Source organism: Gobio gobio, assembly GCF_949357685.1.
Source record: "Gobio gobio genome assembly, chromosome: 17".
Lineage (NCBI taxonomy): Eukaryota > Metazoa > Chordata > Actinopteri > Cypriniformes > Gobionidae > Gobio > Gobio gobio.
This window is the reverse complement of record NC_137110.1, coordinates 21,129,962-21,146,285: the sequence shown is the minus strand read 5'-3', so window position 1 is coordinate 21,146,285 and position 16,324 is coordinate 21,129,962. Positions and strand designations below refer to the sequence as shown.

At 36.9% G+C, this 16,324-nt stretch overlaps 1 protein-coding gene across 1 annotated transcript in view; it reads right to left on the bottom strand.

Moving 5' to 3' along the window:
- Positions 1 to 11,526, bottom strand: part of cachd1 (cache domain containing 1) — a 94,220-nt gene extending 82,694 nt beyond the window's left edge. Inside the window, exon 1 of the mRNA XM_079840801.1 lies at positions 11,051 to 11,526. Coding sequence (XP_079696927.1) covers positions 11,051 to 11,287 — 237 coding nt within the window. The 5' untranslated portion in view covers positions 11,288 to 11,526. The remainder of the gene's footprint in view (positions 1 to 11,050) is intronic.
- Positions 11,527 to 16,324: the final 4,798 nt, after the last annotated feature.

The window sequence follows — 16,324 nt, the reverse complement described above, 5'->3', positions numbered from 1 at the left end:
GAAAAAGTGTCTGGATCAGGGCGATCCAATCCAATTTTGGATTAGGCCAGCCAGCGATCATGTCAAAAATACGATTAAAGTATCAAAAAATAAATAAAAAGCAAGGATATGAAAAAGTATGTATACTGAATTTGCTGCCATAATCCACTGACTTATCTTAAAGTTAGTGCTAGATAATGAAATAAATATTAAAATAGGCAAAAAGAGTTAAAAATCCAATATCTGATGATAGTGAATAATTAAACAAAAAAAATGCAAAATATCAGTTGATAAATAATATGGTGCTTTATAATATAGACTAACTGTTTTCTGTTTTAAGTAAAATGTCATTTATTCCTATAATGGTAATGCTGAATTTCCAGCAGTCATTACTCCAGTCTCAAATGTCACATGATCCTTCAGAAAAAAATTATAACATGCCGATTTAGTTTTCAAGGAACATTTCACTAATGTTCCAACTGTTGTTATCAAAACAGTTGCCTAACAGCTGCTTAATATTTTTTGTTATAAATGTGATACATCCGTTTAAGAACTCAACTGAAAGTTTAAAAGAACAGCATTTATTTGAAAGTCTAAATTTAAAGTCTAAAAGCCTTTAGTTCTAATTTCCTTTAAAAAATGAAAAAATAAATAACTGACCGCAATCCTTTGAATGGTAGTGAGTGTATGTGTATACATATCTGGACAAACACTTGCAATACTACAGTACCACAGAATTACATAACTGCAAAAAGAAAATAACCCAGAAACTGTAAATAACTCCACATAAAGCCTTTCAGCATAGTGAGCGTGCATGCAGAGCCCACTGGACATTACTATAAATGCCTCCATCCAGACACCTGCATTCCCACAGTGCTCTGCTGCAAACTGTTCATTACACACAGTCTTCCTTTCAGCAGACACCAGAGACCCAAAGCACTGTCCCCAAGACTCCTGTAAAAGAGACGCTGGCACTGGACCAGTTCACACACACACACACACACCATCACGAGTGCCAAGCGGGCCGCTGCCGGCACGATTTGAGAAGTGCACATGCATACAACGAGCACAAACATATTCTCTTTCTCTCCTACAAGCTTGCTCTCTTCTTTCTCTCACTCTCTCAGGCACAGACACCTAGTAAAACAGGCAGTAAATCCAACTGCTAAAGCAATCACTAAACAAAGGCAGTTTATCCGAGACCACACTGCAACATCTCTATGGAGTCTCAAGGGAACATGAATCAATAAACAGAAGAATTACTTTTGAAATGCTTGTAAATAGTCCACACACACTAATAAAATCCACGCACACCAAAACGTTAAGCAGCAACTTGGGTATCGTGGCCAATAAAAATTCTTTTTGATTCCTTTTTCATGTTTACATATCATGGAGGGGAAATGTACTCTCGTGCCTGACACCTAAGTTCATCTGCTGTGCTAACGCAGGTGTTGCGTTACCAGTCAGTCTGGGTAGATAAAATGACTGTCCTTGGCAAGCAGCAGCCCAGCTCGAGACAGTCATAGCAAAACACAGCTGCTGCTTGTTGCTCTAGCAGCTTTCCTCCTTTTCCTATCGCACATTCAAAGCAGGAACGCTCCTTTATGTCGGCCAATTAGTGGCCTCAGAGTCAAGGTTCTTTTTATCTTTCAAAGTACACACTGCAAGAGAGAGATTCAAAGTTCAGACACTATCTAAGGTCATTTCCTCCTTCATCTTGGGTGGTGAGACTTGGAGAGAGGGTGCCAATCTTCAAAATGGAATGAGGTTACCTGTACACTTACACTAACAACAAAAGTACCAAAAAAGACAACCAACTAGTCAAACAGTGACTAGTCTGTAAGGTCTGCTGATTGATCTTGCTTATTTTCAACTTTTTTTGATGGCTGGACATTTTATTAAAGAACTTATCAGAGCTTATACCAATTTACCAGAGAGCGAGGAATGTTCAGATATTAAAATTAGAGTTGATACAATTAAAGTGATAATTATTTTAATTTATCGTTTGGCCAATAAATGGTCAATTCTGACATTAAAAGATTAAAATGAAATATTAAAATAAGAAACATCTAAAAAATCATCAAGTGAATTTAGGAATCAAAATATAAATATGAAACATGGATATTCATTCAGTCTTGATGGATATTCACGAAGCCTTCATTCAGTCTGCTAAAGATTACTGATTTAATAATACTGCTAACCCTTCAATGCATGAATGTTTCAGCAATCATTATTACATATTTGGGTCTTTAGCGACCCGGATCTATATCTTACACGGATGGATCTCTACCCGTCGCGATAAAATAAAACTCTCCTGATGTTAGTAACAATTACAGAATAATAAAATAAAGCATATTTTCTTGCGCTTGGAAGAGTTCAGTTTGAGCAGATATTTTATCCCATCATCAATGTCTGGCTCATATTTGCAATCTCAAACATATTCTCAAAACTATCATTTTCCACAACTTCAAAATCAATATTTTGATCGCTGACAGCTGCTTCACCAGATCCACCATCAAGTGACAGTGATACTAATATTTGATTGTGTTCAGTATTTGCTCTGCAGTAAATCACTGAGCCATTTCAAGTTTTGCTGATGATACTTCCTATTCTTTTTTTTTCTGCCTGCATAACTATGAGTGAAATGTCACTTCATCATTGAGTATTAGACATTGCCAAATTGTGGAATAAAGGTGAATTACGTGTGCACTTATTCAGTCATCAAAGATTCAATTATTGTTGTGCAGAAAAAAAATACTTACACAGTTACGTACTATTTTTTACAAAAAAATTATGTGAAAACAGGCACTCTTTTATAATTATATTATCTTTTTCTTGTAATATTGTTCATAATGAATTGATCGAGGAATACGAAGAAGGGGGTTAGTGAATGGTGTCCCGGGTCACTAAAGACCCACGGTATGCGTTAAAGAGTTAAATGTAGGTTATTAAAATTAAACTGTAAAAGAGGACGAGATGATGGCAAAGTTAATCTGAATGTTAGAAAAAAAGTCAGAAATAAGAGAGCGCAAAAAATAATCATCAAAATTAATTAAAATACATATTTATAAAATAATAATAATATATTATAATGGTATTGATATGGCATCAACATATCATGCATCTCTAATTTATGCATGCTGACATGTTGTGTCTTAGCGTGCTGTTATTAAAGGACTTACATATTAAGCAAAACCACAAGTAAAAAAAAAACGGTCAAGCATTAAACGCTAATAGTGACAAAGGTCTGACCATCTTATGCCTCTCATGAATAAAAAGGAAATGTCTCCCAAGTGACACAAAGAGGAATTCACGCCTACCCTCTTATCTCAAAGGTTATCATGAAGGGGTCTGGATGGGATGCAAACTACTGACCTCTGTATTTATGGATCCTCTTTAATCTCTAAATCAGGGAGTGACCCCTGATCAAACAGTGGGTGCTCTCATCCTCCTTCCCCTAATCTCTAAATGCATCCATCTTTTATCTGACCTCCTTCCTCTGTGATGGAAAAAACTATTTGTGCCAAAATTTCTCAACAGACAGAACATTTCTGTTTATATATTAAAGGTGCTTCCTAGAACTAATAAAACAAGGTCTGGTATATATGCTTCTGAGAAGTGGCCCTAAAGTAAAAGAATCGATAGCCACAATGTCTGTTAGGTGAGCACTTTAATATTGTGAACAGCTTAGAGAAGAAGAAAAAAAAGATAGAGATAGATGGTAATAGCAGGTGTGAATGGGATCAAAGTGTTCAGGATTAATGAAGTGGAGTTCATTCACTCACAGTGAATGGGTTTGGCTACATGGACAGTGTCCTCCTCACCGTGTCATTTCAGGGCTGTTCAGACCCCCGTCTACTCCACCCACACTGAAACATTCCTGCCTCAGACACTGCCTATAAAAATAACTCCTTGTATACATAATACATGAGTCTCTGGAAACGCTGAAAAAAAAAATCCATTCATAATGCACATTCTCTGAACAATCAATAACCATCAGAGAAAACTACTCCAAGATTACATCAAAAGCCTTTAAAAAGTGAAGATAAAAGCTGTACGAAAACTAAACTAAATGAGTTACAACAACTTTTTTACAAATCGAATCAAAATGTGGTTCGAAATCTGATTGAAATCAGTTTTTTTGCTCATGTCTGAATGGTTAGAATTTGTACTCGAACACACTGAATATGATTTACACAATAAAGAACTAGACACACAATATACAATTAAAATATGCAATAAAAATATTCTGTAACCCCAAAGAAATATTCACCCTCCCATCAATCCAATGCTTTTGAGCTCAAGAAATGCAAGAACATGTCATTTGAATAAATGTGGATGATATTTGCATGATTTACTTGCCCTGCCAAAATTTTCACTGAGCTGCCACACACAAAAAAAATCTTGTTTTCGTTGTTTACCCATGTAACCTTGTATGCTAATAAATATGCTTATGATGAGACCAAAAGTTTAAATACCAGTGAAATTTCGCAATTCTTGATTCCAATTCTATAGCAAAAACTACAAGCCTAACTAACAAACATTATTAAAGACAAGTGAACGGTCAATCAAAAAAAAAATAAGAACCCAAACAAACCACAAGCATAGCACAAACAAATACAACACAACTTATATAGACAGTTCATTCAGTTTTTCAGGTAGGTCTATAATTAGTAATCAGGTACAGAAATTGAATAATCATTATTAAATATCAATGCAGATCCTTAATTGATAACCAACTCTTCATTGCTATAAGTTACTTTGTTTATTCAAAAGACAAACAACAACAAGAGGGTTATCAGGACGTTCTGGACCCTGGAGAGAAGGGGCCGTCAGTTTGAAAAAAAAAGACGCAGGAATGAAAAACAGTCGTGCGCGAATGCAGTAAGGGCCCTTCTCGTCTCTCTCTGTGAATGTGAGGCCGTATCAGAGGAGAGGGGGAAGGAGATCACAGTCCCAAAAAACGTAAAGGTTGAAGAGAGAACAAGCACCAAGCCACCCCACATAGTCGTCCAACAAACACCAACACAGACACACTTCTGAGAGCGCAGTGGGGCCCCTGGTCTCCCATCCCCATCCCCCTTGGGATAGGGTAGGGTGTGTGAAGACCTCCCTATTGAAGACTCTGTGATAAGGCCCGATGTCCCATCCCAGGTCGACCCTGTAGGAACTTACTGAAAGAAGCTTTTGAGCGCTGCACAAAGGCCAGTTCCCATGAAGCTTCTATTCTTCCCCACGTGTGTGTGAGAGAAAGAGCCCAAACTGATTAAATAAGGCCGGTTAATTACAGCTCCTGGTAAATAAAGGCACTACAGAAGGCAGGCTCTTCTCCAAGAGAAAGGGTGGGGGATTTGCCTCTGGGAGATTGTGAATGAAAGACCTCCTCTCAAAAGCTTCCACACAGCAGACTTTCTAACTAGGTCGTTCAATAACAGGCGCATCCTAGCCGCGCAATGAGAAGCCCTCTTGGTGAAGTTTCGAGTGAATGAAAAATACGCAACAATGGCTTCGCCGAGGTTTGCTTTACCATGGTGATACCCGACGAAAGGACTGCCGGGGTGGCCTTTTTTCTCCTCACCGAAAGCCCAATTAAAAGCATACAAATGTTTTGCTGCGATTGACGGCGAGGAACGCTCCCTTTAAATTGTTAACTTGAGTCTGGGAGTGGTTTCAACGGGATACTGAAAATCGGCGAAGGGACAAAACGACAGGGACAATGGAGTGAAACAAAGCAGAAAAGATATGGGGAAAAACAGGGCAACATGTGTACAGAGAAACCGAAAGAGCGACTCTTCTGCTGCCGTCGTCACTAATTGGAATCAAACAGCTGGAGGAGGAAGGCAGGAATCGCTTTTAACTCAATGGCTGCTAGTGCTACACAAACGCAAACCACTTTAGGACTCTGGAGAAAGTGGCATTACACTATGAATTTTTGTGCCTGAGAGTGAGCAGTGAACTCAAAGACCTAAACACACAAGCAACACATTATAACTCTACAACTGTCCTATCATAATGAAGATTGTAAAATGTCATGTGGTGTGACTACCCGAACGTTTAATGAATGACATTTATGAATATTTTATGATTAATAATTGATGTGTACATTTGCATGTATTAAAGAAGTAAGAACACTTTAATTTTATTTTACACCACATGACTTCTTAACTTATCTTCAAAATGGTAAAAACACTTACAAAAATCATATTAAATATGAATACAAAAAGTACATTTCTAAGAATATGGTCTTGTGTTTAAAATTATATTTTTTTGAAGAGTTTTTGCCCTTTTCCTTTATTCCGGACAGTTTCATTTATATATAAATTGAAAAGTTAAAGTGACAGTAAACATAATAATAATAATAATAATGTTACAAAAGATTACCCTTTGAAATAAATGCTGTTCGTTTGAACTTTCTATTCATCAAAAAAAGACCCACAAAAATAGTTTCCACAAAAATATTAAGCTGCACATTTTCAACATTAATAATATAAAAATGTTTTTGAGCACCAATTCAGCATAAGCTTTCATAAAAATTTCATAACATGTAATCAAAGGTGCACTGTGTAGATTTTAGCAGCATTTAGCGGTGAGGTCACAAATTGCAACCGCCCAACGCTCACCCCTTCCTTTCGATGCACATAGAGAAGCAGACACAGGACAAAGATGTCGCCTGAGACAGCAGAGAGTAGCTAGCGCTCTGTAGAGCAGTTTGTCCGTTAAGGGCTAATATAGAAACATGGCGGCGCAAAATGACGATTTCACTGTAAGGGGACCTGCGGTGTATGTAGATAGAAACAGCTCATTCCAAGGTGATAAAAACATAACTGTTCATTATGTAAAGTCTTTATACACCACTGAAAACAGTTTTCATGTATATTATATTGCATTTCTGTCAACAGATCTTCCTAAATATTACACAGTGCACCTTTAATGATAAAGAAAATTGTATTTGTCAGAAATAGTCTATGAAAAACAGATGTGTAATACAATAATTCCATGGTATTCTTGCACATACCACAGTATATGAATATTAGTTTCATAACATATCAAATTACCTGAGTAATACCTTCTGATAATCCACTGTACCATGGTACCGCCACAGTACTTCTTTTGCTAAGGCCAACCTTGAGTCATCGTAATAATCTTCAATCAATTTCAAAGAAAACTAATTCTACACAATCCTCAGAAGCTAATAGCAAGTCAGGGTTCTCCTGATCAAGACCAGTGGCTGTTCCCCCGAGCATGTGCAGTTAAGCAGGGAACAGTTCCAAAGGTCAGTCACAGCGTAGTGGACAGTCAACACAACAAATACTCCAGAGCTAATTAAGCATGGCCGAAAAGCCTTGGCCTCACCAACAACCTACTGTTACACACTCATCCACTGTAACTGAATTAGCTAAAGAACTTGTAGATGTGTGACCAGTTGGGCAGTGAGGAGGGGGTGGACCATCAGATTGGACTTCTTTGAAGGGGCCCCAGCGGCCGTGAGCTGATGGATGGACTGTCGTTAACTGGATGGGTCATTTGTATCAATGGGCTATTTCATCAGAGATCATCCCACCCAGAGTCTATGAAATATCCTTCAAACCAGGACTAATTTCCAGACTGATTCCTTCCTAGGCCAGTCTGTAGATGAAAAATCTAGATCTACAAACGTCAATGTGTGATACGAAGATGCCAGGAATGTAGTTTAAGCCAGTTCCTTTAAATTTTAATAAGGGTGAATAAATGATGATCATTTTCATGTTCCAAACCTATTTGATTGACTTTCTCCTGATTTTTTTTTGGTACAACGAAAGTCAATGGGGTCCAATATTGTTTCACTTTAATTGCATGGACAAAAACGTCAAAATGTGTTATTTGTAGGGGTGTAATGATTCATCTACTACATCGATGTATCGATTTATTTTCCTATGATCTAACTACATCGATCTGTGCTCGGCAAGATGGCCTTCCGGACGACATATATCGATCTAACATTGTTTTAAAAGGTAATCAATCGATTGTATAGATCATGGGAAATAACGCATTGGATTTAAGCACGTCAGACTTTATATGGATATTTTTTCTTAGCACTTTTAATGATAAAGCCGTTAAACGTTACTCGATTAAGTCTGCCTATCTGTGACATCATCGCAACGCACGCACCAGCAGCAGCGCTAAGAAAACAAAACATAGCATGGCGGATGACAGAGAAGCCAACGTGCGAGAAATTATCAAGTTATTGTTTGTTTATTAAACTGAGAGTAGTAGCAGGTTCAGCCAGTTTATTCAACCTGAAGAAATGTTGGTTGCACTTTATTTTTGATATTAATATTGTATTTGTATTATTTTAATGTTGAAAAACAACAGCAAAAGTAGCAGGTAAACTTACTATTAATTAAACCTGAAGAGTAGTTAGTTGCACTTTATTTTTTTATACTAATATTGTAATATTTTTATGTTGGAAAACAAAAGCAGAAGTAGCAGGTTAACCTACTGTTGAAATGTTGGTTGCACTTACTGTGCTTTTATTGAAAATGTATTGAAAATTGAAAATGAGAGCAGAAAAGGTTAACTTCCTTTTAATTCAACCTAAACTGTTGGTTGCACTTTATTCAAATAAAATTTGAATGCATTTGCCATTAATTGTTGTTTACTTGTTTGTTTATATCCATAATTAATTGATACCTGATTCCCTTACAAGAAACAACAGGAATCTAGGAAACTTCACCTGCATTGAGCAGTATCCAGATATTTATTTCAGTCACACAATTTTTGGCTAAAAAGTTACTGAACCGATTTCAAGTCACTGAATCGTTTCGGATCGTATCGTTCTAAATGAACCAATATCGTCCTTGAATCGTATCGACAACCTCAAATCGTGATACGAATCGAATCGTTGTTAAAACGAATCGTTACACCCCTAGTTATTTGTGTGTTCCACAGAGGAAAGAAAGTCATATATGTTTGAAATGGGTGAGTAAATGACAAAATGTACATTTTTGGTTGAACTATCCCTTCAAATTTCAGGTGCACCTAAAAGGTTTTTTGCACAATTCTCCCTACAATCTTATCACGACGACAATCAGCTATTAGTTATACTGACAATGTTCATTGATGTGGGAGGACAGGACACTGAAAAAAGGATACGACACGCACCAGCCAAGTCTGCATAATCAATCCTCTAACCCGTCTCTATTACTTTTTACACACAACGATTCAGAATTACCATCATTATTCAATTAGGAGGCCTCAGTTCAAATAGCCTCAACTTCAACCCCAGCCACCAGTCTGATGGACAAACAGCGAGCTCAGGCGAGCCGGACGAATAAAAAAGCAAATATACACAAGCTGAAATGTTATTTACAACACTTAGTACAATTAACAGGTGGTATTGAGTATTTATGTGAGCATAGCAACCCATCTTAAATTAGGAAGCTTAAATAAGATTGTTTGCTAGGTTGTTGTTAAGACGTTAAAATAACAATTATTAAACATCTAAAAATATATATTTGTTATGTAACCGGTCATCAATTGGGAAACGAAAGATAAATACTGACACAAATCATATATCATATTAAATAGAGTGACATTTTGATTTGTCGTAAACAAAATTAATGTCATTCATTAACGGTATAGATGTTAAACAAACACTGGGGTGGGACTTGAATCAAAGCTAGGATGCAGGTGTATCAGAGTGTGTAGATACACATGGTCAGATATGTTTTTATGGGCACAGGGATATTTAAACTGGAAGCAGATAGGCTAGTTTGTGGGAAATGACTAACTAAATACATGGCTCAATGCAAGAGAAGAAAAATTGATCTCAACAACAGATATTCGGTGGAGGTTGCCAATTTGTAAATGTGCCTGCATGAGTAATTCATTCATTTGATTTACAACCAACTATAAGCCCAAAGAGAGCAGAGCGTGAGAGAGGGAAAAGGTGTGTGTGTGTGTGTGTGTGTGTGTGTGTGTGTGTGTGTGTGTGTGTGTGTGTGTGTGTGTGTGTGTGTGTGTGTGTGTGTGTGTGTGTGTGTGTGTGTGTGTGTGTGTGTGTGTGTGTGTGTGTGTGTGAGAGAGAGAGAGGGAGAGAGAGAGAGGTTATTAACATCTGAGTGTGACAAAGAAAAAAGGAGGAGCTAGGAGAGCAGTATAGTATGCCACAGATGAAAGGCCATTTGGATCTGGCCCCCTACTGCCCACCTCTGTGCGCGCGCGTTTACACCAACACATCACAGCGCCACAACAAATTTGCCATTTGTTGCGAAAACACACTTTTTAATTGTTTTCGTAATTCATAGAGACGGCTAAAGGAATACGTTTATGCTTTATAATATCCTTATGTCGAGCTTTAAAACTTTACGACAGAGGGTTAGAACATAAAACATATAATTAGTGTGAAATTGGCATGAATTTCACACACACACTACGGTTTATACGTAATTTGCCTGATTTTGGTGGCGCCAAATCACTTGTGCATATATTGAGCTGTCTTTACAAAAATAACACGGTTAGATATTTTTAAACACAAGATATTTGCCCAATAAAAATGACCCAAAACACACAACACCCCGCATTAATAAAAGTCAGTGAAATGTAGCCTACACTGTCGGTTTATAAAATGCAGATATGTCCATTTTATGACTGAATGAATGGGCTTACTGCAGATGTTTCTGATGAGGACAAATGTACACGGAGAAAGTAAACAATGAATCTTTCAAATGCAGTTTTTGCATTCATATCTTATAAAGCCTTTAAATGAATGAGTGCACACAAGCATGACTGAAAACAGTCAATCAATAAACTGCAATTGTGAGGACTGTCAACATGTTTTTAAATGTTCAATCAACTCTGAAATGAACGGCCTTTACATTGTATAAACAATTCAAACCATGCAAATAAGCATGAAGGTGTTGAAATGCACAATACAATAGTAGCATAGGCTATGACAGTACTAACGTGCACTTTATTTCACACTTTCAAAGTTATTCAAGATTTAGACCAAGCCAAGATTACAGATTAGCTATACATTTACAAACGTACATTGAAAGACACGAGCTGAAGTTTTAAAATGATGTTTTATTACCTGCATGGTGAGAACTCCGAGCTCCTGAGTAGACAGCTTCTTCATCTGCACTGCCAAAACTTGAGCCTCTTCCAGTATCGAAAACTCACTATCCGCACCACAAAATCCACCACAAACAAACACACATAGGGCGACTAGGCTCCACTTTGAAAGCTCCAGGTTATTCCAGTATGTTCGGGAGTGTGTGCTCCACGCCGCGAGAGAGAATCGAGATCCTGTCCGCGCACGACTCGCCATTATGGCTCGATGCGCTCCTGCACGGGGATAGCAAAAAAACTTCACTGATTACTTCCCAACTTTCCCTTTTCACTTCTCCCACTTTCCGGACTCCAGCAGGGTTACTAAGTTGCATCAAGGCATAGTTTTAAAAACTCAAACGCTGGTAAAGAGGACAGCATTAGTTTCTTTGGCTGTTGGCGCTGAGTAAAGTGAGTGTGTGAGCGAGTGTGTGTGAGCCGGAGCATCACAATAGGAGTGAAAAGCAGGAGGCGCGCCATCCAAACACCGTCATGGATTCCGCAGAGCAGCTGGATTTGGAGTTAATCCTGTAATGTTGAGACTGGGGTCCCATGGGCCCCTGTTTTGTTCGTTTGAAGTGTTTTCAGCATTCAAAACCTCCATTTTTGCCTTCAAAATTTTCAAAATCGTGTCAAAATTAATTGCACCGATCTTATTGAGGCTTTTAACCCTGTTTTACCGCAGTATAGCCTACACATTGAAAGGGAATTTTTATGTTACACCATAAAAAGAAGATTGTAGAAAAGTAATAACATTTGTATTTTGGGGTTAATCTGATAGCAAGAACACCTTGTAAATAATATATTTAAAAAAAAAAAAACAATTTAAAATAAACGACAAATCCATGCTACATTGTGTCAGAGATTATTAATATTAATATTTGGACCATTTATTAGCTTCTTTTTTTTCAAGGGCTTTTTTTTTATACCTTTATAGCAATTACATTTAACACAACATTTACATTAAACACAAAAGTAGCTGTAAATAATACACAAAATGTCACAATAAACAGAGAAAACGCCAACTGTTGACATTACTAAGTATTGAATAGAATATTATATATTAAAATAAATAAATAGGCAATGAATCCTATTTAAGATTTGACTCTGGTGCATGTAAACCTAAGAATAGCATGTTGAAACTCACATTTTTAAGACACCATATCTCTGAGACTTCAAACAGACATAGCAACTTAGCAACCAAAGTCAATAATCAACCTGATATTTCAATGTAAATGATATACATGTGAGCTATCAAAAGGGGTTTGAGGTGTTTCATAACCAAAACAGCGAGATAGAACAAATTCAAGATGTAGCCTAAATCTCTTGAATTTATAGCTTGCATCAGAATTTGCATGTTATTGCAAACCCTTCAAAATGCGTGCGAAATGTGTGGTTTGTGGGAGCATTAAGATATATGCATGTCAACCTCAGAAAAGCACTGGCCTCTCCAATAAGTAATGGCAAATATGTCATCTGAATAGTGTGGTAAGAGAGAGCCTATATTGAGAATGTGAGGTGGACTCCAAGTGTGAGGGAATGAATGGTTTTGTGCATTCTGTGCTTTTCTGTGTGTAATGGACTTGTGAAACACTATATTTTTATGCAATTTAAAGCTAAGATGCATAATAATGTGGTCTGACCTGTGGTTAAGAGTTGTTTAAGGCAGAACATTCATTTTGGGCAACTGAAGATGCTTTGGCTCTGTTGGGTGAAAGCAGCCAGCAGGTTCCTTATTATGGTTCTCTGAAAATAACGCTTTTTACAGTTATGTCATTAAGATCTTTTTTAATGTTTTGGGGTTTTTTTTCTAATTAATTATAATGAGAGAGTGAGAATTAATGAGCACATATGTTCAATATTTTCAGTTTGCTTTATAAAAGCATGTGTGATTTAGAAAAACTGGCAAACTGAGCTGGAATTCATTCATATATATATATACTTTGCAGATATTTGAATCTCAGTCTTAAATGCCATATTCCTGGTCTAAGGAGGCTTATGTTCATCGTACTCATGGAAAGATGCATGATTGTGACATGACAATTAGCTTTATGCTTCTTAAAAAAGGAACCAAATGTTTGCTGGTGACGAGCAACTCTTGTCTTATATTTATAAGAACATATATATATACATTAACTTGAGGAGGGTGCTGTCACCACATTGATATTTAAAGTAATATTACATTAAGATTTATACAACAATTTAAGAATAATTCCACAATAAAATGTAATTTTGATTCTATTTTTAAAGAAATCCACCACTGTCAAAAATGTTTTCATGTGTTCACAGTTGTCTCTTGTCCCGTCGGTCTCCTTGCATTCGCTGATTTATTATACGCCCCAGTCTGAGATGAATTGCCCTGAATTAAGAACCCCTTAATTGGGATCTAAAAAGGCCTTCAGTTGAGTCAAATTAAAAACTGTCCTCTTTAATCTCGACAAGTATGTGTCTAAATATAAGATTTCCCCCAGTTACCAATAGAGAGTAACAAGCCTTCATTGAGTTTCAGTTAATTGGCTGAAGTGCCTCACAGAGATAATGAATGAGATCAGCTGAGATGGTTCCTGTTCTAATGTGGTTGTGAGAATATTTGCTGCTTCGCCATATGTGGCGTCATATTCATTTTGTATTTGCCAGTTCACTTTCATCAACACAATTGTCAAATATCATATTAGTCCAGTCAGTTTTGTATTCGTCTTTCCTGTCTCTTCTGGATAACTTTCTGAAAAAGTGCAACAGAGGGTTAAAGCTTCAACGTTATTTGGAACATTTTAAAAATAGAAAACATCATGCAAATTACAATTAATATAATAATTGATATAATAAATAATAAATGATATTATTTACTTTACTTAACATCTATATATTTATAGTCATATTTATATAGTCAGTCACCTTTCCGAAAAAATGCAATCTTCATCTTGAGTCAAAGGAACATGTTTTTAAAAAATGGCAAGCATATGTAAACTAATATAATAAATTAATAATCAATATAATAAATTATAGTTACTTTACCTATTAAAAAATTAAAGTGATCTAAATAAAACATACACCGATCAGGCATAACCATATGGCTGTATAACCACAAATGCTCGATTGGATTGAGATCTGGGGAATTTGGAGGCCAAGTCAACACATCAAACTCGTTGTTGTGCTCCTCAAACCATTCCTGAACCATTTTTGCTTTGTGACAGGGCACATTATCCTGCTGAAAGAGGCCACAGTCACCAGGGAATACCGTTTCCATGAAAGGGTGTACATGGTGCAACAATGCTTAGGTAGGTGGTACTTGTCAAAGTAACATCCACATGGATGGCACGAGCCAAGGTTTCCCAGCAGAACATTGCCCAAAGCATCACACTGCCTCCGCCGGCTTGCCTTCTTCCCATAGTGCATCCTGGTGCCATGTGTTCCCCAGGTAAGCGATGAGATGTAAAAGAAAACGTGATTCATCCGACCCGGTCACTTTCTTCCATTGCTCCGAGGTCCAGTTCTGATGCTCACGTGCCCACTGTTGGTGCTTTCAGCGGTGGACAGTGGTCAACATGGGCACCCTGACTTTATTTTTTAAATAAGTAAATTAACTATAATTTACTATATTGATTATTGATGTATTATATTAATTTACGTATTTTAAAAACATTTTCCTTTGACTATATATATAAACAGCACAGTGTTTAAATACTGTTTAAATGTATACGATTTCCTTTTAGAACCCCAACAAAACAAAACTAAAGAGGGTTAAAAACAGGGTATGTGCTGATGGTGAATGAAATCCACTGGGATGCTGCATCAGTGCCTTCTCCTGACAGGAGTTGGGTGGAGGATGAAGGGAGGAAGGGGGAAGAGGAGGAGTGAGTGCGGGTAGAGGCAGCACACACTGCTTGATCCACAGCCAGAGGAGATGAAAGGAGCATCACCACAGCCCGCAGTTTCTCCTCCTGCTGCTGCCGATGCCTGCAGAGCACAGAAACTGGAATAGATGAGCTACACGCTTTGCATTTCGACTGTTTCATATGAAAATTTCATGACAGTATACCCAACATGGCTGATGGTTTGGAATAATGTAGCAGCGATATGTTGGAAATAAGTAGTATTTACATGTCTTACATGCTCTTCTCATTTCGAGCTGGTGAGTTAAATGCCTGTGCTAGTTTATCATCTTGCAAAGTCCATATGTGCGCACCAGCCCAAGCTGTAATTTAGTATGTGGCCAGGGTTAGGCCAAGGAACGTGCACAATACGGTATTTTTCTAGCCCCATTAAACAGCGGGAGAGATTCCAGTCTCATTAGCAGTAACAAAAAGCTGCGGCATAGTGGTCAGTATTTTTAAGCTTGAAAATATAGACTTTGGATCTTGACGCAATAGCAATTTTTTCACAATTTTCAACTTTAGCGTGCTTTATTGGCATGACAAATGTTCTACATGAATGCAGTTGCAAACAAATATAATATTTAAAAAATACAAATACAATAGTCTCATTATACCTAGTTCTACAATAGTCAGTATAAACATTACAATCATTACATTCAGATCTACATGTTCCCATTCTGAAACATGCCATTTACCTGTGGGAAAATACATCATTACATAAGAATCATAGTGATTAATAAGTAGTGGCTCAGAATTTGACTCAGTGGATTATTTAATTTACATAATTCTAATTAGTCTGCAGTTCCGCAAAGCCACCTGGTCTGAAGTGATAGAGCATGAACATGCATGATTTCAGGCTACTGTTGTTCACTGAATAAAATATGAAAGATTTGACAGAAGTCAACTGTTCAAACTGTGCTCTAAATCAGTTGTTCTCTACAGGTTTCACTTAAGAAGCCAGATTTTACATTAGACATCACTGCAGACCCAACAAAGTACCAAAATTGTTTATTTGAGTAATTCTAAATAATATAATAAATAACAAATACATAATATACTATGTTTATAATATTTTAATTTGAATCATTATTGTATCCACCTTCATTTTAATGAACGAACATGTGCAGCCATTTATAACTTGAATGCGGAGGCTTCCGGTGTCGTTCGCTTCCAGTTATTTTAGCTGCGCACAAACAATCTGTTATACTGCTTGATATTGCAAACTGGTGTTTCTTATTATATTGTTTTAATCTTAAACACTGGTTTGTAGCGAGGTAGTTTTAACTTTGTTATTCTTCAAGTTATTTATCTTCAGCAGCTAATGATTTGGAAGTTTAGCATATTCACAAAAAAATACTTTATTTTGACGGCCCCATTTAGAC